Source organism: Zeus faber, assembly GCF_960531495.2.
Source record: "Zeus faber genome assembly, chromosome: 12".
Classification (NCBI taxonomy): Eukaryota; Metazoa; Chordata; class Actinopteri; order Zeiformes; family Zeidae; genus Zeus; species Zeus faber.
This window is the reverse complement of record NC_137196.1, coordinates 23,473,054-23,499,533: the sequence shown is the minus strand read 5'-3', so window position 1 is coordinate 23,499,533 and position 26,480 is coordinate 23,473,054. Positions and strand designations below refer to the sequence as shown.

The following is a 26,480-nucleotide window of genomic DNA, read 5'->3' as shown; positions in this document are numbered from 1 at the left end:
ACCCGCGAGGTCGCACATTCACACTCATAACGTACATTCCCATTGCCTTAAGCCCGTTCCAACTGAGTTAGTGGTTACAGTCATTTAACGAAGCTCTCCCGCCGGCGTCTTTATGTGCAATCTTTCAAGTCTGATGGAGAGAGTTTAATTCCCCCGCTGTGTGCGAGGGGCAGGACGCGCTCGAGGTTCGCCGTTCTCCTTCCTCGGCTTCTGGCTTAATTAGGAGCCTCGCAAGTATAAGACAATTTAGCACAACGGGATAATTAAGCGCAATCGGAGGGGACGCCGGTCTCAAACAGGGTTTGGTCTCGACCGCCGACTCGCTTTTACTTTTTCCCTCTTTTTTCTTTTTAATGATCTCCAAGGAGAAAACAACGCTGCCCCCTCCATTTTCATTTTCTCACATCCGCTTCTTCATCCCTAAACGTATTCATATTCTGCAGCAGAAGCGAAAGAAGGAATTGATTGATTTATTGTGTATTCCGCACCAGTGCCACCGTTTGCCTTTTCTTTTTGTGTGTTTTAATATTGGCATTTCTTTGCGTTTCAATGTTTCTATTCCGACGCGTTCCCCATTTAAAAGGATCGAGGATGTATGTCTTCGGGGACAGAAATGATGATGGATGTTTTCAGGCTTTTTAGCACTTGGAAAGACAATAAAAGGACTCTCTTTGTGGTTGGATGTTTCTCACGCCAGGCCTTGTGAAAATGTTGGCTCCCATCATTTATACTGTATCTGCTCACAGCACAACCTCACCAAACGCTTTACGATCAAAAACTTACTGCATTGCAAAAAAACAAAAAATTGCAAAAAAAACATTTCTGCAGCTTCTTGCTGTGCTTGACTGCGGTCCAATGGGGCATACGTTTATGCCTTTTTCTGTGTGTTATACCTTGAGAGAAATTGGGTGTATTATGTGCATTTTAATCTTTTTCAGGGTTTTATTTGCCCTTTCTGCTACATCTGTGCCCACATAAGAGTCTAGAAACAGGAAGTCGCACCGCTACGTCATGCTCTTTTTTTTTTGCCCCTCCTAGTTCCTGTCCAAGGGTACGCAGGCCCGGGACGACATCGCCACAGAGGCCTACGAGGAGGAGCTGGACATGGGACGCTCGGGCTCATACCTGAACAACAGCATCACCTCCGCATGGAGCGAACACAGCCTGGACCCCGAGGACATCCGGGTCAGGATCTTTTTTTCCCATCACTCATATAGTAATGAGGAAGGCTTGTCAGAAATGCCTACATACATTACTGACCAGTCATATTGAACAACAAGTACTAAAGCTGGGATCAGTGCAGCCCCTAGGCCACTATATATCAAGATATTTGTATGAAATCAGGAGATATTTGAGGTAATGATCAGCTTTCTTGAGTATCACGCACACAGCTCTGAGCAAAATGTGTGTGGGCTTTGAACCTTAGATTAGGTTTAATTTTCGATCAAATATGAGAATTATTATATTGATTATTCTAATTTACAATTATACTTTTGTCCCATTAAATAGCTTATTACTGAGTCATATTAATGACGTATATAAGGTGTGTATAAGGTGACTGTGTATTGTAGGTATTACTACACAGTCAGTAAATGAAGTTGAACGTACACTGAATGTACAGCGTGCATTGGGTCTGTGTACTTTAGTGTACATGTAATATTAGAATGGTTGTTATGTGAGTTCTGGTTCCGAGAATTATATATATATATATATATATATATATATATATATATATATATATATATATATATATGTTATTCTATATATTGGCTTGTTCTGTCCATCAGTTTTCCCAGCCATTTGCCCGTGTTGTGGCAGATTCAATTCAGGCGGCCGATGAGCTACTTGTCTGTTGAAGGCGCCTCTGTGCACTGCGGATGGGGCGCAATGTTAATTTAGTCGCCCAAGAATCAATCCTCAGTCCATTACCCTTGACACCGGTCCTGAGCAGCGTGCGGATCCAGCTCTAATCCGTCTTATTTCAACAACTGGCCAGCCGGCGGTGTGGGGAGAGTGATTTTCGGGACCCTGTGTTGGGGATGAACAGGGAAGATGACGCCTCATTCAATTTGGGGTCAAGATGGACAGATTTTTCAGAAACCGATATCCACACAAAAAAGTTTTAAAAAGTTATCGCCATTGAATCCATCAGAATGTCTGTCATGGATTCAAAGTCAATCACTATTTGACACTAGGTCACATGCTTTAACATGCCTCTACTGTAGTATGTGTCCAGCAGGAAATCACTTTTCTGCAATATGTGACATGTTTGATATGGCTCTTGGTGTCAGATTTTTGTACCATATTTTGAGCTGATTGGGCTCACATCCAATGCCAGTGCTGGTAGTACATCCCTCATTTGGGAGCCTTTCCCACTTTAGTACTCCCTCGCTGGTTCTGAGCCACCGCTAACAAGTTAATAGTTCACAGCCCATGCCAACATCGACCTTATGTTCAGTTTGATGAGGGTCCAAGAGTCCTGAAGGCCCGAAACTTGTGCCAAACTGTCACCATGTTTAAAAGCAGACCAAAAACATCTCTGATCCCTCCAGCCTTTCAACTGAACCTTCTGTATGGCGCTGCGGACCTCATAGTCCATCTGCTGCCACTTCCGTGCTCCCTGCCCTCCATTGAATTCCATTGCTTTTGCAAAGCAATACTCTAAAACAGACTTCTGACTAAAATATGAAGCAGGTAAAAAAACATCTCATGAAAATTCTTTTTTTTATGGTGCGTTGTTGAGCCCGTCAACAAAGCGGACCATCTCGCAAGAAGCTGCTTTTGTCCCGTTATCAACGATGCAGGAGGTTTTTTCCTCGGCTGAGGAGTCGTCCCTGGGGCCTGTGATGTCCTGTTGGTGCAGAGCCTAATGATTTGTCATTGGTTCTGGATGAAGGAGAGACAGTAGATGGGTCCATTTTGTGTTGAAGAAAGGGTGAGAGAGAGAGAGAGAGAGAGAGCGAGAGAGAGAGAGAGAGAGAGAGAGAGAGCGAGAGATAGGGAAAAAAAAGAGAAATGTGCAGCCCAGTGGGAAGTGAGTGCAGTGAAGCAGGGAGTCTGAGGGGGAGAACTTGGCAAGAAGAGAAGAAGTTGAGGAGAAGGTGTGTGTGTGTGTGTGTGTGTGTGTGTGTGTGTGTGTGTGTGTGTGTGTGTGTGTGTGTGTGTGTGTGTGTGTGTGTGTGTGTGTGTGTGTGAGAGAGAGAGAGAGAGAGAAAGAGGGGAAGAAAAGGAGAATGGTGGAGCAGAAAAATAAGCACTTCAGAGTATTGCAGTACTACTAGCTTAGTTTAATTTAAACCTGTTAGATTAGCTTTCAAAGGACATTTACAGGGCATATCTTGTTTCTTATTTTAAATGAATTTGTGTGGATTTTTAGTGATTACAGATTTTTTTTAACATTTAGAAGAGGTTTTTGGGTTCAGATGCTTGTTTGCTGCTGTATAACTGTATTGTCTGTAGTACAGTATATTATGACCACATATGGCCATACTCTTTGGAATAAACCCACATGGAGAAAATGTATTGAATATTTGTACTCAAGTAGTATTCAATTTGCTAAATACCTGCCAAATTCCATCCAAATGACCTAACCTTGTTCTTGATTACAACTAAATGTATTGATGAAATGAATTATGCAAGCATGAGCGTACTGTATATAAAAACAGGCATTTTATATTATTGAACATATGAACATAAAAGCAAAAACTTAGCAAATAAATGTAATAACCAAATGAATTACACAGGAACAATACATGATTTACAATCCCCACTTCTCCCTCCCTGGTGTTTAGGATGAACTGAAGAAGCTGTATGCGCAGCTGGAGGTGTACAAGCGGAAGAAGATGCTGGCCAACAACCCCCACCTGCAAAAGAAGAGGAGCTCCAAAAAAGGCCTGGGCCGCTCCCTGATGAAGAGGATCACCGAGATCCCGGAGAACATGCACATGCACCGGCAGTGCAGCCGCGAGGACGGCAGCGAGCACGGCAGCAACCGCAGCACCTTGAGGAGAAACCCCTTCGAAGCCAGCCACCACGGTAAGGCTGGCGGTCTCAAATTGGGACGAGAAGGAGCAACACCTTGTGATTTTCCTTACCAATTTGAGCTCGGGCACTTAGCAGCGGAAAAAGGGTACACGGAACAATCCAGCAGCACAATTCATCATTTAATTGGAGCATGGGATTGAAAAGACGGAAACAATTATTATGTGATACTATTTTGGGCACATTCAATCACAAATTCAATGAATTAAGTGTCAGATTCATTGTTGGTTTGGCAGTTCCAGGTTGGAGACAGAGATAACATCAAATGTTTGAGCGTTTACTTGGAAACAATTGTACTGAAAACGTACAATTAGTATAACTCAGATGCATTCTTAGGAGGAGGAGAACAAAATCGTATGAGTTCATTCGTCCCAATTAGTGAATTAGTCTTAATTCTTCCTGTTAACCCTGCGCCCAGGTAAAGCCAGAGACGACGCCCTGAAAGCCAAAATCCAGGGCCTGAAGAAATCCCTCAGCTACGACCACGTCTGCGACCAGGGCGAGGAAACCGGAAGCCACGACGGCTCCGCGGCGGGAAACAAAATGACTCCGGTTGGAAGTGTCGGGGAAGTGTCTCTTCTGGGCTCCCTCATCGGCCGGAAGCACAGCAAGAAGCCGACAGAGCCGCCCGCCACTCCTCCACCGCGGCTGGAACCGGCCGAGTCCACCGAGTCGGTTCCGCTCTTCTGGAAGTCGGCCAGCGCTCACAACCTGACGCACGAGAAGAAGCCCGTCCAGCTGAGAACCTCCATCATGCAGAAGTCCCTGAGCGTGATCGCCAGCGCCAAGGAGAAGATGCCGGGCCTCACTGGCAAGACGCAGAGCGTGGAGGACGCCAGTAAGAAGGGGCTGAAAGGCCGGGACGGGCGGATGCTGTCCGAGGTGGACGAGACGCCGGAGCACTACCCCAAGATGATCATCAGCCAGTCGGTGGAGTACTCCAAAACCCCGCTGAAGATGGGCATCATGAAACAACAGGTAGACTCTCATACAGTTCATGTATCACTTTGTTTATGAGTGAGTGAGTGAGTGAGTGAGGGAGTGAGGGAGGGGTTGATTACTCGATTCGTCAGTCTGATTCTGTGTTGCTTGTTTTACAATCCGTTCGTTGACTGATTTACTCATTGATCCATTGAAACAAAAAGGTGAGCGGCAGCCAGCCATCCATCTGCTCGGAGTCGGGGAGGAACCTGTACGACCTGTCTGAGGTGTGTCCCTGGGAGCTGGAGGAACCCCAAACTCCCTCAGAGGTCAAGGCTCAGAAGCACGTTTCCATCGCACCGGGAGAAACCACGGCGGGGCGGCGGGGCAGCAGCTCGGGAAGCACCAAGGGCAGCCGGTCGCAGCAGAAGCAAAAGGCCGGCCAGTCGCCCGCCAACAGGCGGCACTCCCGCGATAAAGGAGGAGAGAGGGAAGACGCCAGAGACACCAGGGATGCCCGGAAACCCCGCTCCCCCAGGTCCCCGCTCCCTCTCAAGCCCGAGGTCTCGGCCTGGAACTTTGACGAGCAGCCCATGCTGGCGGGGGACTCGGACTCCATCTCTCCGGACCGGATCCGCCGTAAAAAGAGCGTCACACCCACCGACGGGAAACTCAAGACGCTCCACTCGGACCACTCCAAGTCCACGGGGAGCCTCCTGCAGCCCCCGTCCTTGATGGTGGAGATCTGTCCGTGGGACTACGAGCCGCCGTCCCCCAAGCAGGAGAGGAGCTGCAAGAGCCCCACGCAGCACTCCAAGAGGAAACGGAAAGGCTCCTGCTCCTCCAACCACCGGGCGGAGAAGGAGAAAGGGAGGGACAGGGAGAAGAGCAAAGAGAGGCGGAGCTCCTCCAGCAAGCCTTCGTCGGAGAAGAGGCGGGTCAGCCAGTCTTCGGAGAGCGGTGCGCCGCCCTCCGAGAGGCGGAGGAGCTCCACCAGAGACCCCGAGATGGCGGAGAACAAGAGGGCGGAGGTATGTCCCTGGGACTCAGAGCCTCCGCCCGCGGGCCGATCTCACCCCAAAGCCTCATCAGAGCGAAAGAGGGAGAACTCTCTGAGTACTAGTTACAAACCTCCGGTGATTAACAGTCCCCAAATGGCTGACGTTTGTCCCTGGGATTTTGAGGACCAGGACCCTGGGAGCACAGCGTGATGTCTCATGTGTTTTGTAACAATGAAGAGAGAGAACAAAGAGCAACTGGTGGAGGAATTGGAAGGCGGTGGTGTGTTCATCCTTGTTTTAAAAGGTGAAAAGGTGATTTTTTTTTTTTTTTTCGCTCATGTTGGTCTTTTAAATTAAAGTATTATGTAAGGATTCGATTTTTTTTCGTTCTGCTGTCAAATAATGCACTCCAAACAATCAACTTTTTCATTCAAAGAGTGAACGTCTGGCTTTTTTCAGTGGAGCGACATTTTAAAGGGACTCTCTCTTGAAGGTAGAGAAATGTCCAGTCTGCACTTCTGCTTGCAGTTTCTCAATTTTTACATTTTGTGTGCGTGTGTATGTGTGTGTGTGTGTGTGTGTGTGTGTGTGTGTGTGTTGTGTCACGTTTAGTCTCTTGAACTGAATCATATTGAATCATTCTCACCAGCAGATTACACAAGGCTGTGGAACGCTGTCAATGGAACGTTGGTGAAGGAGTCAATAGGAGATAGAGGTATTCATGGGTATAAACCGTTGACGTCAACTCAGAACGGTGCTGACAAAGAAAATAGCTAAATGACAAAAAAAACATTATATATATATATATGTATACTTGTATATCAGCTTTGAGGTAAATGACCAAACCAAAGCCCTGAGATGCAGCTGTGATGCCTTAAACTTTGGGCCGAATGAATAACCGACGGTCGACGCTGACAGCTCATTTACGAACAGAGGCATGAGGACTGTGGTGCAGTTTCTGTATGAAATCAGGTAAACTGAATGCTCTGAACGAAGAAATGCACACATTCATTTTTTCGGAAGTCCTCGCATGTGGCAACATTTGTATGCATCCAATGAATAACTGTTTCTTGATGAACCTGTGGTCAAATATGACATTGGAATTTTTGATGTTGTTTCCTATGATCTCTCCGTCTCCCTATATGACACATTGTGCTTTTTAAAATGATGCTCCTTGTTATCAATGATGTACACTGTTCTATTTTGGTTCTTTGTTTCTGTTCCTTTTGAATAGCTTGCTGTTTAAGTAACAGGTCAGAGCGTCCTTAATGGGTTTCCTCTCCTCAGCTGACATTTTGTATATTTTCTACTCGTCTTGAGATGACATTCCACCCGCTCCTCCTCAGAAAGACAAACGCGACCAAACGCCTCCCTGCACCAGATTGTCATCCACGCATTTCGAAAGGGGAAAAAAAAAAGGTTTTTTTAGACACTACTTAACGACCAAATCCAAGTCTGAGCTGGGTGGATCATGTGAATAATTCATGTTGTTCTTTCACTTGCTTGCCCATCTTATATTTGCTTGAATGCACATCTTTTGGCTCTCCACCACCAAATGCTGGGAAATGATTGAGCGAAACAATCGAAAGGACTTACATGTTTGTTGAACATGTAGTGTGTGTGTGTGTGTGTGCGTGTGTGTGTGTGTGTGTGTGTGTGTGTGTGCATGGAGGCATTTCTTTGTACTGTTTCGATGCATGACCAAAGCCTCTTCATCACTCGTTTTGCTGCTCGAGCAAACCCTGATTCTTCATCATCGTAAGCATCACAAACAGCACTCAAACTGTCCCTGATTTGGTCAACACCATTTGTAATGGTTTGCCATGGACATGGTTTGTGCACCTAAAGATACTTATGGCATTTGTCACTTATGATACTCGTCCTCATATAGCCCTAACCAACACCAGAGATATGTCTAAGACACCGACTGCAAACATCCTGAAAAAAATCACCATTCAAAATTTTTAAATTGCCATGATTTACCATTGAGATCCATTAACACGAAAAATGACCCATATACTCGTAATTCTACAAAACATCTTTCTTACCCACAGTAATGCTCTGTAACCTTCAGTGTTGCTCCATCCATGTCTGTGTTTATGGACGCTCTATCCAAGACTGCAACAACAGGTAATACAAAATTAAAAAAATAAAAACAATTTTTTTTTGTTATTCACTGAATAGCCTGATTGATAAATAAATGAATGCCATTCACTATTTTAACCACCTTCACAAATATTTTTCTACCAAACTGTATATTATAGGCAGTTTATAATGGTGTTGACTTGCCCATTCACTGTATTGTATGCTTGGATAAGCTCCTCCACATGGGAGTGTTTCTATTGTATATTTATATTGTGCTCTGTTGTAGTTGCATGTAAATATAATTAAGTCATACAATTCTACAATAAACGTTTCTATCAAATCTAAGAGTGACACTGGATGAGCTGTCTTTAGCAATTGAACGGGTTCACTAACCTGCAGGGGATTTATTCAAATTTCCAAACTATTAAAACATTTTAAAAAGAAAAACATAGGAGGAGCCTCAAAGCGTCTGCCATGAAATCTGAGCGTTTTCATTTTTTTAGTTCAATTAAATACGGTAGGTGGTGGTTGTGCCTCTACAACAGCGCCTCCTTGTGGAGGCTTGACACATTGCACCTGTTGGAAAAGTAGAAATAAAAGTTTCTAGTAAAATTATGATTCTCACCCAATTAAAAAAAAAATAATAATAATAATAATAATAATCAGAGATTAGCAAACTCAACATAGTCTAAATGTCATCTGGGTCCAGACCCCACGACTCCACTCCACTGGCCTATTTCTCAGCACTTACATAGTGAGAGGCTCAAACAAACCTAAACCTAAACCTCTACATACACATATACTTATAATATACCTATCCTATTATTCATTTGTTTATCTTTTTCATTTCTCATAACTTTTTTCTTGCTCACTCCCTTTCAACAAATTAATTGTTGAAAGGGAGTGGTGTTGTTCAAACCGCTGTACCACTACACATTTCTAATATAACTATTAGTCATTCCACTTAGAATAATGCCTTGCTCTGTGGATGGTTTTTAATCAATGTTTTTTTGATATGATATGAAGTATGATATGCTCCCTATCTCAAATTGACTATTGCATTAAAAAAATAAAATGTATAAAGTTAGAATCCTGGAGTAAAAAAAAAAAAGAAAATGCACTATTTCAATACAAAACGTCATCTTACTGCAGAGGAGTGGAAAAAGCAGATCTTGCACAAAGTTTGGAGTGTGGAAGTTCTCCCGTATATTTGAAGAGTAACTATTGTTCCATTGCAGCTGGTTATTCATTTCAGTGGTGCAAGTGTAAAATGTGTAAAAAGGAAAAATAAACACCTGGGAGCCACTTTTATTAGCTGCACATACACCCAATATTTCCCGTCCTGTCTGACTGCTAAGCTCTGCACACTCCCTATTGTTTATGGAACAGATAATAACTGAATGTACAATTGATTTGAGACGGGGGACAAGGGGAGGACTAAGCCTGAAACTATTTTGCTGAGAAATAATTATGTAGAAATTCTCATGTTTATGTATTTGATTGTTTGGTTTGTAAATACATCAGCTCCACCTGGGGAAACGGGACATGGGATATATGTATATATATATATATATATATATATATATATATATACACACCATATACTGTATCTATCTATCTATCTATCTATCTATCTATCTATCTATCTATCTATCTATCTATCTATCTATCTATCTATCTATCTATCTGTCTGTCTGTCTTTTATCTATCTATCTATCTATCTATCTATCTATCTATCTATCTATCTATCTATCTGTCTGTATGTCTGTCTATCTATCTGTGTCTGTCTGTCTGTCTATCTATCTGTGTCTGTCTGTCTGTCTATCTATCCCCTCTCCGTCCATCTGTCTATCTGTTTGTTTTATGTGGGATGATGTTGATGAAATTTGTATTTTAGTTTCTCGTTGTAAATAATACAAATTATTATATCATTATAATAATAATAATAATAATAATTATTATTATTATTATTATTATTATTATTATTATTATTATTATTATTATTATGATAAGAAGAAAAAGCAGAAGAAGAAGAAGAAGAAGAAGTTAGAATAGTGTTAAAATTCTGTCCCCTCCCTCCTGGTGAGGAGGAGTGACCCAGGTTCAGTATAAAATTTGTTTGGTTCCATAACCGCAGAAGAAGAAGCATCACGTCAGAACAGCCTCCTCTTGACTTTAAAACTCACATAAAATGGGGAATTTGCAGGTAAACAACACAAATTCTTCTCTAGGATATTGTTGTTGTGGTTGTTTTGACATAATTTACATATTTTTTTTATGTTTTATAGTTGTGTTTTTATTAAATGTATGTTTCAGGGCAATTTATTTTTACTATTGTTTAATTTCTTACTTTTTATCATTATTATTTTAAATTGTTTAATAGATATTGTTTGTAGGTATATTTATAATATTTCACTATGATACTGTAGTACAGAGATATGCTGTAGCCACAAAATGGAATATAATATAATAAATGAAACCTCGGTGATCCCAAAACACCTCAAGGGGTCCTTCTTCTAGGGTCCTTCTTCGAGGGGCCCTACATCTTCACTCCTCCCGAGAGTGAAACAATTACAGGGAAAAATAGAATATGTTTAGAGTTTACATTTATATTACAATTTTGCTATAAAATATACTTTATTAAAAATTCTGTTTTATGAATGTACTTGTTTTTTGTTTTTTTTCTATGGTTAAACCGATAAATGATATCCCATAACATTTGGTTTGTTGTGCTGCTGTCACCTTTTTGTTTTCCAGCCTACAATTGTCCCTTATCAAAACTTCGATGCCAATGCAGACGTCTTGGACATTGAAAAACTTTGCGACGGTTTTGGTCAGTCTAATCTTTTCATTGGTACATGGTTAGTTCTTAGAAACATCCAATAAAATATTTGGGTTGGATTGGGGTTTTCTGGAGCTTTTCTTGATATTAGTCAGCAGTATTGTAATTCCCAACAGAAATGTACTAAAAAGTATAAATAGATGTATCATTTAAATATCTCACAATAAAGCTGTTACCTTTTAGCTTTAGTTTGTGATTGGATTTGAATAGTTATATTAATAATAGATCAAACTTTTTCCTCCACAGGGACAGATGAAGAGGCCCTAATTGATATTCTGGCAAATCGCTGCCTGGCCCAGCGTATGGAGATTAAACGGGTCTACTTAAAAAAGAATGGAAAAGTAAGTCGAATTGACCGAATACATATGTAAATATATATACAGAAATACAATCTCCTCTCTAATCTCCATGTCTCTCCAGGAGTTAGAGGAGTTGCTGAAGAAGGAGCTGAATGGGAGCTTTGAGGACGCCATCATGGCCATGTTGGACCCACCCCACGTCTACTTTGCCAAGGAGCTCAGAAAGGCCATAAAAGGGGCTGGGACGGACGAAACAAAACTGGTGGAGATCCTGTGTATGGCGAGCAGTCAGGTAAGGACCTACAGTATAGTAGCGATAACAATAACAAATATAGCTGCAGGCAGCCATACACGGAGTCCAGCTTAGTGGCGTTGAGTTCCCGTAAAACACACCATCACTTTTTTTCACACAATTTTTCTGGAACGTCTGTGCTATCGCTCGTCTTTACATCAGCATTACTGCCCAAACGAGGTCCAATTTTCCAGAGTTTCCAATGAACGCCGCATCGGCTGACGTAATGATGCTGTGACGCGAGTTTTCCGAGTCCTGGTGACAATCAGAATTACTACCACAAGCCCTATACAGTTTTTGCGTTTATGACTTTATCTTAAAAATGAGAAGGTGTCTGTCTACTACCCGTAGTCCACAGAGTCCTGCCTCATGGTGTCTCTGTGGAAGTCAATCACTCCGTGTGGAAGTTCTCAATAACACGGTTCCATTCAAACGGACTGAACACTGCATGTCCCTCATAGACATTTAATCAACTATTTTAACTTTTGGGACTAAAATAACACAGACACGATTTGCTCTGGAGCTCCAAGCGAACTCCATGTGTGAGGACACACAAAATATGTTTTCGAATGTTTTAGACTCCTGCAGTTTGTGTGGACTTACGTCTGGACCAATCAACGTGCGCTTAAGGCACTGCATGTTGCTCTTCTGGCGCTCAGTTAAAATAACCCTGAAGAATGTTGTTTTAAGAATTACGATCGTTCCCTGAGGCTGCAGTGTGGACACAAAAGAAAAGGCTGTTCCTCCAATCGTATTTAGAACTTCTTGTGGTGCGAAAACGTCTACTTTAAATGATTATAGTTTCCGGAGTTTTGTAAAACGCAGCACGAGTTACAGTTTTCTGAGTTTCCTTGAAACACAGTCCCGGCTCAAGTTGTCTGTCTAGATGTCGTGCTCGCAAGTGGCTGGAGGGAAATGGGTTCCGAAAGATGAAGCTTAGACTAAAACTTCTGATAACGATGTCATGATCCTAAACTAACCGAATTAAATTAGAGTTTTTCCACAAATGTGGATTGATATTGATCAAACTTGAATGACAAGACGTGAAATTTCTCAGTTTTAACGAGACCTCAACTGTGTCTGTGCGCACTGCTGTTGTCGCGTTTCAGATACTTTTAGCCCGAAAAAGAATGAGAATAAATAAAAAAAGAAAATATGGAGAGCAAAAACAATAGGGATCCATTCCCGGGGGGTTGGACCCCTAATAACAACAACAGCAACAAAAACAATAATAATAATAGCAATAATAATTATTAAGTTACTATTAACATAATCATAATGTCTATTTATTATTATTTATTATTATTACTTTTGTTGTTATCATTATAATTGTTGTTATTGTTGTTATTGTCATCATCATATAAACACAATTAAAGGCATTTTGTAAAAATGATGATAATAATTATTATAATAATAATTATAGTAAGAAGAATAAGAATAAAAATAAGAATAAACTTTTTTTTTTTCCTACACAATTTTGAGTTTACATCCCTGAGCAAAATGCTTTAGCTGTATGGCGCCTATAAAATGTTGGTCTGCTCCTTCTGTGGTTTCATTGGTCTCTTATTGATTATTGGATAATCAATCAATACTATTGTTAACCATGGGTAAAGTTAAGGGGAAATGTAAGAGACACAAAGCTCTTCTCTTTCTCAAATTGACTCCACCATTTATTACATCTGATTTACTGAAGCTAGTTGACGCTCATACTGTATTTCTGTGTGTATTTTATTTTAATAGAGTATTGATTGCTTATTCTGAGTTTGTGTGAAGGAGGCGAGGGGTGATGCATATTACAGCTTGTATTTCTTGTTTCTGCTGCTGTTGTTGTTTCTGTGGATGTTGTTGCTGCTGTTGTTGTCGATGTTGCTGTTGCTGCCACTGTGGTTGGAGTTGCTTTTATTGTTGTTTTTGTTGTCTTTGTTGTTGCTTTTGCTGTTGCTGTTGTTTCAGGGGCATTCTTTTGTAATGACCGGCTGACAACTACGTTCTCTCTTTCTTTTTGGTATTTATTTGTAAGGCGCATTGTGTTGCCCTGGTATGAAATGTGCTCTATAAATAAAGATTAAGTTGACTTGACTTGACTTGATTGAACAAATATTTACACAAATTATCTTAATACAATAATCATGTTTGTTAGTTTTCTTTTGGCAGGATCATGAGACGTGTGTTGTTTCAGGTGACAAATGACTAGTCCAGCCTCAACAAAACAACATCACATCCCACCTTTGTTGATTTGCCTAAGGCTCTTGTTATGGTTGATCACACACTTTGGGTTTAATAAGTTACTTCCGTGGCTTTCTGTGATTCGGTTCATGATTGTTTATATATTGTGTGTATATAAAACTAAAAATTAATTCCCAAAATAGCAGTTTAATAATAATGATATATATAAAATTTTAAGTCATGACGACCAGATCAGATCTGTCCATTGTTGTTTTGCTCATATTTCTTTTTACAATTTTTGACAATACGTGTGGCTATGTGTCTGTGTTGATGACTCTGTGATCATGGTGAACTGCAACAAACTGCAACTACATTTAAAAGGAGGTACGTTGGAGATACCGGCTGATGGATTCTTCTTTCTCCCCTTCTACCTTTTTCATGTAGGACATCTTCCGCTACAAGGAGGCATATTTCCAGTGTAGGTATATTCATCAGCTGTATCCTGTGAAATGGAGATACGGAGAAATGACTTCTACTGTAGCCACTAAATCCGGAATTGGTGTCGTTTCACCAAGTAAATGCAACGTCCAAATGGTCCCAAATCGCTTTTAGATCTTCTCGCTTCCCTTGAAAGTGAAATAATTAAAGGGCAAAAAAGAATATAGATAGATAGATAGATAGATAGATAGATAGATAGATAGATAGATCGATAGATAGATAGATAGATAGATAGATAGATGGACAGATGGATTGATCAGAGAAGCACACCAGAGAGTTTCTATTTTTCCAAAACTCTGATGCAGCTTTTAAGTTGCACTGAAGTTGCTGGTTGCCAAAACAAGCAGCAGGCCGCTAATAAACAACAATAAACACAATAATATAAGAGTAAAAACACAAGAATAAAAACACAGCAGTGAAGTGAAGCCACCAGAAGTATGACAGAAAGCCATCCCCATGATAGAGTATAATACACTCTAGTGTTATCTACTATAATGGAGGTAGTGGAAATATTGCAGGTGCTTAACAGTACAGGTAGTGCCAATTTAAGATGATTAAGAAGGTAAACATAGTGCAACAATAATGATTTCTGTGGATCATGTCAAATACAAATTGAAGATTAATATATTTACAAATACAAATTGTGCATAAGGCTGACATAGCCAGGGACTGACAGCCTTATGAGAGGTTGGAGGTGAAGAATCAAATTCAGCCCACCATCACTGGGAGGAGTTGCTAAAGAATATACTGTATTTACAGTTCTGTTTTATAAATTTTGCTGATATCATGAACAGTATATGGACGCGACCTGGAGGAAGATGTCAGCGATGACACCAGTGGGGATCTGAAAAACCTACTTGTCTTGCTCCTGCAGGTAAACCACCACGTATTTTGGAGAGAACAGCCCTTCAGCAAATATAAATACTACTCCATTTGATGCTCTCTCTCATCATGCTCGCCCTCCCAATCATCTCTGACTACAGTATGTTTCCAATCACCCAGTGTCCATACCCCCCCTCATATCTAACATCCAATTTTCCATCCCCTCTCTCTCTCTGCAGGGCAGCAGGGAGGAAGGCTTCAGGGTGAATGTGGATTTAGCCAAAATAGATGCAACCGCCTTGTATGAGGTGAGATCAGCGAGATAAACCCCTCAAGGCCACACGTGCTCAGACAAGCTTTACAAACAAGTCTCAACAGTCTCTAAAGTTGCATTCATTATGGTTTGTCATTTACTGCATTTGTCACACTACTATGGTATGTTTTTGGCATCGATCTTTTTTATTTTTTACTGAACACCGGGGAAAAAATATGCGGGGGCCAAGGATCGTTAAACTTTCCGTCTACAGCGATTTATTTTCGCCCTAATTCAACCTCCTGGTCAAATCTGTTACGAGGATAGATATTCATCAGACATGAGCTTTATTTTGACCAAGTGCTTTAGAGGCAGCACATTGGGATAAAGCAGCGCCGTGTGTCACCAGAGTTGGAAAGAGGATGGAAAAGCAGAAGCACCGTGACTTCCCAAATATTGTACCGAGATACAAGTAAAAATATTCAAGCATGCTATACTCAGCCTTTATTGATTGGATTTTGAGCATAAAATAATCGTATTGGTCTGATGTCATACAGGGTATTCTGTTGCGGTCGGATGCTCTACATCACATTGTGAATATTTCAGTATGAATAGAATTATAGATTTAGAAAGGAAATCAACATTTTTTAAACCATATTACAGTAACAACAGTACAATGAGTTACTTTTGACTTTTGACGATTCACTCGTACCCCTCCTGCCCCGCAAACCCTGGTGTGGTGGGGTGTTGTTCGGAGTAGAATTGGTGTGTGAGTGAGTGTGTTCTAAGCTAAAACGAGTGGGATTACAATTTTGGGACGGACGAGAAGCACTTGATTATTGTTTATTATTATAATTATTTTGGAGGAATTAGCTTGTTGTGTCACGTCCCACTGCTCTTCATCAGGTCGGGGAAGGCCGGTTTGGCACAGACGAGTCGATCTTCACCAAGATCCTGACGCACAGGAACCTCCTGCAGCTCCAGGCCACCTTCAAGGTCTACGAATCGGTAAGGACTCCGATGCCTCACCGCGCTTGGGAATCTTGCCTTTATTGTGTTCGATCATTTGTTTGCTGGATATTTCTTCTCATCCTTGTAGACATTTCCCCATTTGTGTTTCTTCTTGTCCTATGTACTGTAGCTCTCCGGAACCAACTTCTTGGACACCATTGAAAGCGAGACTACGGGAATCCTAAAAGAGTCTTACATCACTCTGGGTGCGGCAAATTGGTCCAAATAAAACCAAAAATGTTGATTTTTATCTTTTTTTTGTTGTCGTCAAAATCAATGTCGTGTGTGTGTGTGTGTGTGTGTGTGTGTGTGTGTGTGTGTGTGTGTGTGTGTGTGTGTGTGTGTGTGTGTGTGTGTGTGTGTGTGTGTGTGTGTGTGTGTCCCCGTAGTGAGGTGTGCCAAGAACCCCCACTTATACCTTGCCCGACGCCTCAACGCCGCCATGAAGGGAGCGGGGACGGACGAGGACACTCTCATCCGCATCATTGTTGGACGCTCCGAGGTGTGTGTGTGTGTGTGTGTGTGTGTGCGTGTGTGTGTGAGAGAGAGCGTGAGGTTTTTTTTCTCTACACTGTAATGTTCAATCTTTCGGTCTCCGTAGGATATTTACGTTTAAGTGAACCCATGTGAGCCCAATCGGTCTGGTGGGTGCCGTGTGGATTCCAGAATACAAAAATTAATTGAATCATTTAAAAACTGAGCGAAACCCCTTAAAATAAATGTTTTTTTTCTGTGTAAACATTTAACTCGTGTAGAATCTGGAAATCGCCAAAAGTGATGTGTTCTTCTTTCTTTTCTCGATGCTGACCCACAGATCGACCTGGGGACGGTGAAGGAAGCGTACATGGAGAAGTACGACGTCACCCTGAAAAACGCCCTGGAGTCCGACTGCAGCGGGGACATCAAACGCCTCCTGCTGAAGATCGTGCATTAAAAAAAAACCAACAACAACAAACAAACAAACAAACATGTTATTGACAGGGTTGTCACTGCTAATGAAAACCGAAAACTACCATTTGAAAAAATCAAATGAATTAATCAAAATAAAAATGTAACAAAACCTTTCAAATTCATTTGAAATTGAAGTAATGTCTTCCCGAATCAACTCAAATGGAGCTAAATTAAATCTTTAAAACACAAATAAATATCTTTTTATGTCTTTGTTTTGGTCTGTATTTTTAGTGGAAAAATGTCAGCATATATGACATATGACTGATGATATCCACTAGATGGCGCTATAACTGGCTGTTTTACGTATTAATGGTAGGTACTTGTGCAATGTGTAGACTTGGCAGAAATGGAATATAATATTCATAAGTATGTTTTAACTACTGTATAATCCCATGAAAATACGAATCGTTGTGTTTTTGTGACCTTAGAATGAGCCCTTTATGTCTCGAACTGTAGGGAGCGGGTCCTCACCCACGGAGGCCGCCATGTTTCTACGCTAGACCAGAAGGGACAAACCAAACACTGGCTCCTACTCTCCCTCTTACCTGGGTAACGCTACCGGGTTAAAACGGATAATAAAGTACGTGTCCTACTAACGCTATCTCACTATCCGACTACACAACTAATTTAAAACGGGGTTTCTTTCTTCTTCTTCTTTCTTTCCTACGTCGTTGGAAAGGGAGGGGTGTGGGGGGAGGTGGGGAGAGGCGGTATTTAGTTTGTTGCAATCTGCAACCTTACCACTAGATGTCACTAGATCCTACACACGGATTTGGTTGGAAAGAGTTTATATTTAGTTTTTGATATTATTTCATTCATCCCTTTGGGTGAATAAACAAAAATGTTTCGTTTTTTTCATTGAATTATTTGACATATATTTTTTCTTTGCTCATTGAACACCTTCTTTGATTTTCCAAAATCATTTTCCAATAATTCATACGTTGAAAGAGGGTTTTCCTTTTAATTTCATAAATTAAGATGAAATCAAAACTGAACCGAAATAACGTTCTCAAGTAAAAGTAATTGAGATATAAAATGGAATCTCAATGGAGAGAACTCGTAGAACTAAACTGAAAATTAAACGATGAAAGGTAAAATACAATTTAAAAATACAATTTTGATAAAGAAAAACGAATTTATGAAATAATAAATGTAAAATGTAAAACTAATTCAAAACTAAATAAACCTTGTGACCTTCAGGGTTCTCAAACATCCTCAAACGGTGCTGGTAAAGCATCTCCCAAAGCCATTGGGGAAAAAAAAAACAGTGTTGGTTCCGCTTTCAATAATTATTCAGTCACTTATTTTAACACGTGCCTTCGTAGATTTGTAGTAGTAGCAATAGTATTTCCCTGTTCCCGTCCTGTCATGACAGGGTACAGTATATGTATGCGGGCCTCTTATTTGCACACACCCTTGTGTTACACACAGGGGTGTGTCCCATTTGCACCAAATGTAAATATCTTCGGTTTTCAGTACGATAGTTTCAGTATTTTTTTCAATATGAGTGCACAAGTGTGACAGCGGGTTATTTCGATATTTCGACCTGAAAAGAAACATACTGTATAATATAAGGGTTAAATAAATAGAGATGATGACGTCATCCTCGCAGCCTGGGACGGGGCTGCGCATGCGTCCCCGTGGCACGCACACCGACAGAAAGAGCCGCAGAGCGACGCGTCCAGCCCCATCCCATAATATAACCGGCTTCGCTTGACATTCAGAAACACGCCATGGGAAACGTACAGGTAAGGAAATGATATTATGTACGGTGCGTGCAGCGAAAGACCGAACTTCTCAGATAGTCTTCTTTTGAAATGTATTTTATTAAAACGCATATTTTCTAAAGCTATTGATAATGACGTCATGTGTATTTCCTCAGTGGGAAATAAAGTCAAATAAGAAGTTATTTCTTTATCATTGCTTTATAATGGAGTAAAACCTGCAAACTTCGACTCAGAAGCCATTGCGCATTTGCTGAGTTTTTGCGGAGTTTGGGAGGAGAGCTGCCCTGCGTCGGATCAATGAGGCTGCATTGTGCTGCGTGAGGGTGGGCGAGGCGTGGGGGCCGAGCGGCTCCGCGGATCAATACCCCCTGCTGTGTGCCCGTGACTCAGCTCCCGAGACACCGTGATCCGCAAACACACACACACACACACACACACACACACACACACACACACACAAAAATATATACATACACACACAGATACACAAATACACAAACACACACCACCCTGGGCGCTGTCATAGCGACGCACCTTCTCCCTCGCAGATGCCAAACGTTTTTTTCCCTCATTTAATAAACACGCGTTTAATCCCATGTATCGTTGTGCATTTCATGTCGCGTCCCTGTCCCTGTTTTGTATCGCAGCCCACCGTTTTCCCTTATGAGGACTTTGATGTTACAGCTGACATCAAGGCCATCAGACAGGCCTGCAAGGGCTTGGGTAAGTTTTAAGATGTACTTTAAGGTTCATACTATTAATTTAGCAACAAGAGATTTGATGAAGAAGTGCATTCACACCTAACGTTTCCATTCATCATATGGGAACGCTCCCAGCAGTCAATCACTCCATTAAAAAAGACATGGATGGCCTACCTTGATTTTTAATAATTGGATATCACGTTTGAAGGAATGAAAATTTGATGCTGTCCATTTTGGTGCATCCCAGGGACGGATGAAGAACCCATCATTGAGATCCTGGCAAACCGCTCCGCCGCCCAGCGGGTGGAGATCAAACAGGCCTATTTCGAAAAGTACGACGACGTGAGTAACAAGCACTCTGCGCTGCGCTACGAGACCCCGTACATATTTGGCGTTTGGGAGCGTTTTGGCTTCGGTCGCCGCCGGTAACCTCTCCAAACCACTTAGCCATCTTTAATCTCAAATATTATGTAATATTTGAAAAATGCAGCATACAGTTTGGTATTACCATTGGGCAAGATGATATTAAGTTAAGTATTAACAATGAGTCCATTGTAAACCAATTTATAATCGGTTCATATTTATTAGGGTTAAGCAGCCGTGCCCATGTTATCCGTCTTCTGTACGGCAGTGATAACAAACATGTTTGGGGGAGATCACAGAGGCGAGGGAGAGCAGCGAGGAGCCCAAGGCCGAGCCCCGGGGGGGAATGGGCGCTTGGGAGTGCGTCTCCTCCTGGGGAGAAGATGGAGGACGGGGGAGAAGCTTCCGGGGTTTTAGCCGCGGCTTCTGCTGCAAAATGAGGGAATAGAGTTGAAGCCCTGGCCGCCAGAAGGGCCTCACGTGATTTTTAAGGTTAAAACGGTCGAGAGAGAGAGAGAGAGAGAGAGAGAGAGAGAGAGAGAGAGAGAGAGAGAGAGAGAGAGAGAGAGAGAGAGAGAGAGAGAGAGAGAGAGAGAGAGAGAGAGAGAGAGAGAGAGAGAGAGAGAGAGAGAGAGAGAGAGAGAGAGAGAGAGAGAGAGAGAGAGAGAGAGAGAGAGAGAGAGAGAGAGAGAGAGAATATCGTGCTCGCTTTGGGAAGAGGGATAGTATTGTTTTCGTGGAAGAATATGGACACCATCTCACCCTCCGAATGTGGAAGACCAGGGTTCGGTGGTTGATGTCCACCTCAGGGATTTGGGCGTGAGGACAATCCATCCAAGTGTGGGTGCTATTTAGTGTGGCTCCCCCCACCTCTCTCCTCCAGGAGTTGGAGGAGGTGCTGAAGAGCGAGCTGACGGGGAGCTTCGAGAACGCCGTGGTGGCCATGTTGGACCCGCCCCACGTCTACTTCGCCAAGGAGCTCAGAAAGGCCATGAAGGGGGCGGGGACGGACGAGGCCGTGCTGGTGGAGATCCTGTGCACGGCGAGCAACGAGGTTTGGGGGCGACGGGCGGAGGTCCGAGGGGGGGGGACAGCCCGGAAAAAAACCGCGACCGTTTCCTTCTCTTCATTCCCTCGTCTCCCACTGATTTATCTTCTAACCTCGTTTTCTCTTTCGGGGATGATTCTGCCGCAGTTTTATGTTCAATCTAATCTAATGACCGAACCTTTTCTTCTCCCTTCTCCCCCGTTTCTAATAGGACATCATGAAATACAAGGATGCGTATGCCCAGAGTAGGTATTCCCCTTTTAATTCCATCCGTTTCATGCAAATGTAATATTTATCTTGCTTTGAGAGGCGTGGTGATTTTAAAAGCACATGCCCAAACGTCATTATTTCCTGGCTTTCCCGAGTGAATGAATCACCCAAAAATTCAGCCGGCTTCACCCTTTCCTTTTCCGTATTTTATTCTGGTTCAAGTCCCAAAACAGCCTGTAGATCCTTCTAGAATCAAGCGGAACCCGCTCCGAAACATTTCCGCTTTAGCTTCCGACGTCAAAAACGAAACAATCGGAGGGTTACGTTTCCGTCCGCAGTGCACGAGCGCGACCTGGAGGCCGACGTCGAGGAAGACACCAGCGGAGAAGTGAGGAACCTGCTCACCTCGCTGCTGCAGGTGAGCATTCCTGACCGCGCCTTCACGCGCACACACAAAGACACACACAAACGGCCACGCCCCCTCGCGAGCTGCAAGGCCCCTTTTCGGTGCCACGTCGGGCGGTGGCGCCGGGCCGCGACCCGGGTCCCGTCGCGCGGGGCAGCGCCGTTGGGGAGGTTCATCTAAAAAAAAAAAAAAAAGTCTCATTGTTTCCATCGCGCGCCCCTCGCCCGCTTCCTCTCCCCGTTCCTTCTCCGCGGACAAACAACAAAAACGGCCTCAAACAGATGACTCACATCCTTGTGGGGCGAAAAAAAAAAAAAAAAAAGAGTTAAACCCGAACCAGCGAGATTCCAGCCGGCCTCAAATATTTGCATGAGTCATTGTTGTGAATGAATATCTTCTCTAATACAGCAGGACGCTGAAGCGCCTTCCAACCGCTGTTCTCCCAGTAAACACACACCCATCATGTCCATCCCCAAAACCTTGTCTCCAGGCCAGCAGGGAGGAGGGCTACGAGGTGGACGAGGACGTGGCGGAGCAGGACGCCACCGCTTTGTTTGAGGTGAGTTTTCCAAAATAAAGGCCCCGGAGCCGTCGCGGAGACCGGTTTGCAGGAGAAAACAGGGGGAAGTTGAGCTATTTGCGCGGTCACGCGTCAGTCTAGCAGCATGCCAGGCACGCTCTTTCCAACTATGGCTTCCACGTAGCACGTTCGCTGCGTTCCCTTTTTTTTGGTTGTTCATTTACACAGTAACTGAGCAACGTGGCTTTTTCCCCTCTCATTAGTAAAATGAATATGCACATACCTGTGCCAATAACTTACCATACCATACTGTGCATACAATCACATTTGTATTTTCTGTATATTTTTATATATCTGATTATTTCTGTTTTGTATTTTCTATTTGTCTATTTTTATTTTAACCTTACTTTTTATTCTTATTATTATCTTTATTTATTATTTCGGACTGTTAAGCTTTTTTTTTTTTTTTTATACCAATTGTCTGTAGAAACGCACCGATCCTCACCACGGCACATTCCTCATATATGATAATGTACCTGGCGGAATGAGCGCTTCTGAGCCTGATGATCTGAATTCTGACATTAAACTCTCAGAAGTGTTGAAAATACTATAAGAACACCGCCTCCTAGCGCCACTTTAACCTCTGACCCTCAGGCAGGAGAAGGAAGGTTCGGAACGGATGAGTCGACCTTCAGCGAAATCCTGACCCACAGGAACTACATGCAGCTCCAGGCCACCTTCAAGGTCTACGAGTTGGTAAGAACCGCATTCATCCAATGAAAAATAATACGTTTATTAAAAAATAAACATTGTCCTGCATGAGCTCGAGTCGGGCAGACTGTTTGCGGGAACCAATATCATAACCATTTCCTCTGTTTTACGCTGTTTGTCCGATTTGGCTTCCTGGACGTCTTCCCATTTGTAGACCTGCACATAAACCTCATTCTCTCAAGATTCAAGATTCAAGAGGTTAATTCGTCACATACATACTTTCGTACATATATGCAGTGAAATGTAATGCAACGCACACGGTGATTACACACAATATGTCCGAGACAGAACACAGTAGCTACCTAAGAAAATTTCTTTCCACTAGAACAACAAACTGATTCCTAAAAAGTAATACGGTAAGTCGAATACTTATAGAATAAAATAAAAATATATAGAATAAAATAAAATGGAATAGATAAATGGAACAGGCTTACGTATATGGGATAGGCAATTATGTAAATACAGATACGTGCATTAAAGTGGTGTGTGAATAAAAAAACATGGTCTAACATCATTTAATATAACCAAACCTTTATAAGATGAAACAAAGCTATTGGTTTCCTCCAATTATGTTTGAATGTGCAAAGGGATTTTTTTATTTTTATTCTTTGGACGACATTATTCATGCTTCCTGAAGGCCAGGGCCACGATTGCTCCATCTCACTGCTGAAAAGATATTACAATTGCAATGTTAAGTATTACAGCTATCGGTGGGAATGCACAGTGCAAGACCATGTTTCAAAACGGCCTTCAACCTAGAGTGACACAGAGACGCCCTTTCGTTCAGGGACAACAGAAAAACACCACATTAAAACCCTGGTTTTCTAAAAGTGGGTTTGTTTCTCCGTCGCGTGACTTGAATGTTATCGGGGACTAGTCGTAGTGTGTGGGGTGAGAACATTTGCTTTCCAGGAACATCCTTCCTGTCGTCTCCATGGACGTTTTTAACGCTCGCTCTCATCCCTTCAGCTTTCGGGGACAGACATCTTGGATTCCATCGACCAGGAGGCGGCGGGAACCCTGAAGGAGTGTTACGTCACTCTGGGTACGTTGCATGTTGTTCAGTGAGCAGCTGACTGTTACTGTACATGCCATGAATAGTGGAACGAGTGTGTGTGTGTGTGTGTGTGTGTGTGTGTGTGTGTGTGTGTGTGTGTGTGTGTGTGTGTGTGTGTGTGTGTGTGTGTGTGTGTGTGTGTGTGTGTGTGTGTGTGTGTGTGTGTGTGTCTCCGTAGTGAGGTGTGCCAAGAACCCCCAGTTATACTTTGCCCGACGCCTCAACGCCGCCATGAAGGGAGCGGGGACGGACGAGGACACTCTCATCCGCATCATTGTTGGACGCTCCGAGGTGTGCGACTTACTTATTCCCTCACTCACAGGGCTGATAATATCTGAGACCATGTGTGTGACCTTGTTTTTAAGTGATCATATGCGAGTTATGATTGTAAATATAGGAACTGAGGTCTGATACTACAGATATTTGGTCCACTTCAACAAAAGGCGAGAGGAGGATTTATATATTTTTTTTATGTATAGCTTTATATACCGATTTTCATGTCGAATTAAGGGGAAAAAAAATGCATCTCTTTATACATTTTATAAAAATAAAAATAAATGTATTAATGAAATAAATGTTATTGAAAGTGATTTTATGTGAGAATTCAGCTGAGGTAAAATGAGAGAAATGACCAAAAATGTCACTGATTTTGATTTGACAGTGATGTTAGATTAAATTATATTATGTTGGATTAAATTATATTAGATTTGATTAAATTATATCAGATTAGATGGGGTAATTGTGCTTTTGCAGCAGAAAATGTAAGACAAAAGACCAAGACCAAGGTACAAGCTTATTATATCTCCATGGAAATAGAAAAGTGATAGGAAAAATAAAAGAAAAGGCGAATGTAACTTCTGTAAGGACGACTACGTTTCCCAGCGTTAATATTGTGTCCTTCCACCAGATCGACCTGGAGACGGTGAAGGACATGTACCTGGAGAAGTACGACGTCACCCTGAAAGACGCCCTGGGCTCGGAGTGTGGCGGGGACTTCAAACGCCTTCTGATGCAGATCCTGCACTAAAAAATAAACAAAACAAAAATACACGTTGAAAGCATCTAAAAAATATGAAGCCTTAACCTGTCTGTGGCATTAGTTTAACCATGACCTACACAGCTGTGTTCCACTCAACTTAATTTTCTGTTGTTTGGGTTTTTTTTTTAATAGTACTTTGCACTTCTCCCAAAGTCACGGGAAAAAAAAAACAACAACATTATTTGCTGCTGCACCTTTAAGCTCTTAGACCAGTCAGTGTATTTAATTTAATTTAATTTAATTTAATTTTTTAATCCGTCTCACGTCTCGTCATGCATCTGAAGTGTCACTTTCCCTCTAAATGCCACGAAGAGGCCTTTGTAAACCGTAGCAGCTCAGATTTCAGGAAGCACATGAACACACACACCATCTCACGTCCGCCAAATATCAAAGACCAAATCGCTTTTCATACTATATGGCTTTATTTTGTAGTCCAATCCCACAAAATGAGATCATTTCGGGATTTTTTTAAAAACTCAATCCTGGTGACTGACGATTGTTTGCCAGTCACATTTTCTATTCACAGCCACTCAACTGCCTTTTCCCCTCACAGTTTCACACATTCTTAGACGGTAACCCTGTCTTTATTTATTTTGTTTTCAGATTTGATTTGTAATTGTTTTTTTTTTTTTTTTTTTTTTAAGAAACACGACAGGTATTCAATACGCTTTTAAGGTTTTGCCAGCAACGGCGCCCAAAGTGGATCTAATGCATTATTACTGTCAATGAATAGTGAGATTTTATGCAAACTAACCCTTAAAGCTTCAGATACAATCACAAATATATTTATTTGATAAATAATTCTATAATGTTTATTACCATAACCAAATATGATAAAACAAAAATAAAACGAAAGTATATATTAACCTGCTGTTGTAAGGTCCAAAAAGTTGTGTACATGCAATTAATAAAGTATATCTTAACCTGACCCCAGTCCAGCTTAATGCTCTTTTTGTCCACTAGGTGGCGCTACTGCACTGTTGAGCTCCACTTGTAGATCTCTTATTACTGATTTTACTGTCCTTCCAAAAAAAAAAAAAAAAAACATTCTGATGAGCACAAAACAAGTTGCATTCTAGTTACCAGGTGTTATTGGAGTATTTTTCTAGTATAATATGATTTACAATCAGTGTTGACTCTCCAGCACTACTTTTTTCCCATACTAAAGAAAAAAAAAAAGGAAAAACAACGCGAGAGAATCAACCATTATTAACATAACATTTAAGTGTTAACTGTTTTGGGTCAACAAGCTCATGTTGTTGTGTTGGTGCTTAATGAAACTGTTAATGTGCAGAGAACAGAACCTCAAAACCTTAAAAGATAGAACTGCTTCCAGATGTGTAAACTGCAGCAGCAAAACCCTCCCTCCCTCCCTCCCTCCCTCTCTCGCCCCCCCCTCTCCCTCTCACCCTTGCCTTTCCTCATCTATTTGTTCATAGATGATGCTGTCGCTTGG

General features: G+C 41.9%; 3 protein-coding genes across 4 annotated transcripts in view; all 3 read left to right on the top strand.

Annotated features, from left to right (window-relative positions):
* LOC307237700 (metabotropic glycine receptor-like) overlaps window positions 1–6,173 on the top strand; it is a gene marked incomplete at both ends in the record, with an annotated part of 55,279 nt that extends 49,106 nt beyond the window's left edge. Inside the window, 4 exons of the mRNA XM_080010463.1 lie at window positions 1,039–1,185; window positions 3,792–4,035; window positions 4,460–5,019; window positions 5,187–6,173. Coding sequence (XP_079866589.1) covers window positions 1,039–1,185; window positions 3,792–4,035; window positions 4,460–5,019; window positions 5,187–6,173 — 1,938 coding nt within the window. The remainder of the gene's footprint in view (window positions 1–1,038; window positions 1,186–3,791; window positions 4,036–4,459; window positions 5,020–5,186) is intronic.
* A 4,027-nt stretch (window positions 6,174–10,200) lies between these two features.
* On the top strand, window positions 10,201–17,361 carry LOC307237931 (annexin A13-like). The gene is made up of 11 exons (XM_080010735.1): window positions 10,201–10,254; window positions 10,806–10,881; window positions 11,137–11,231; window positions 11,311–11,481; window positions 14,092–14,125; window positions 14,940–15,019; window positions 15,207–15,275; window positions 16,127–16,228; window positions 16,362–16,437; window positions 16,621–16,733; window positions 17,046–17,361. Exons 1-11 carry the CDS (start codon window positions 10,240–10,242, stop codon window positions 17,163–17,165), a joined length of 951 nt encoding a protein of 316 aa, XP_079866861.1. The 5' UTR covers window positions 10,201–10,239; the 3' UTR covers window positions 17,166–17,361.
* Window positions 17,362–18,826: 1,465 nt separating this feature from the next.
* Window positions 18,827–25,945, top strand: LOC307238462 (annexin A13-like). 2 transcript variants are annotated; one of them, XM_080011449.1, is made up of 11 exons: window positions 18,827–18,930; window positions 19,557–19,632; window positions 19,858–19,952; window positions 20,860–21,027; window positions 21,233–21,266; window positions 21,570–21,649; window positions 22,128–22,196; window positions 22,812–22,913; window positions 23,898–23,973; window positions 24,164–24,276; window positions 24,893–25,945. In XM_080011449.1, exons 1-11 carry the CDS (start codon window positions 18,916–18,918, stop codon window positions 25,010–25,012), a joined length of 948 nt encoding a protein of 315 aa, XP_079867575.1. In that variant the 5' UTR covers window positions 18,827–18,915; the 3' UTR covers window positions 25,013–25,945. The 2 variants fall into 2 exon arrangements, with proteins under 2 accessions (XP_079867575.1, XP_079867574.1); XM_080011448.1 differs by having other exon boundaries at window positions 20,857–21,027.
* Window positions 25,946–26,480: the final 535 nt, after the last annotated feature.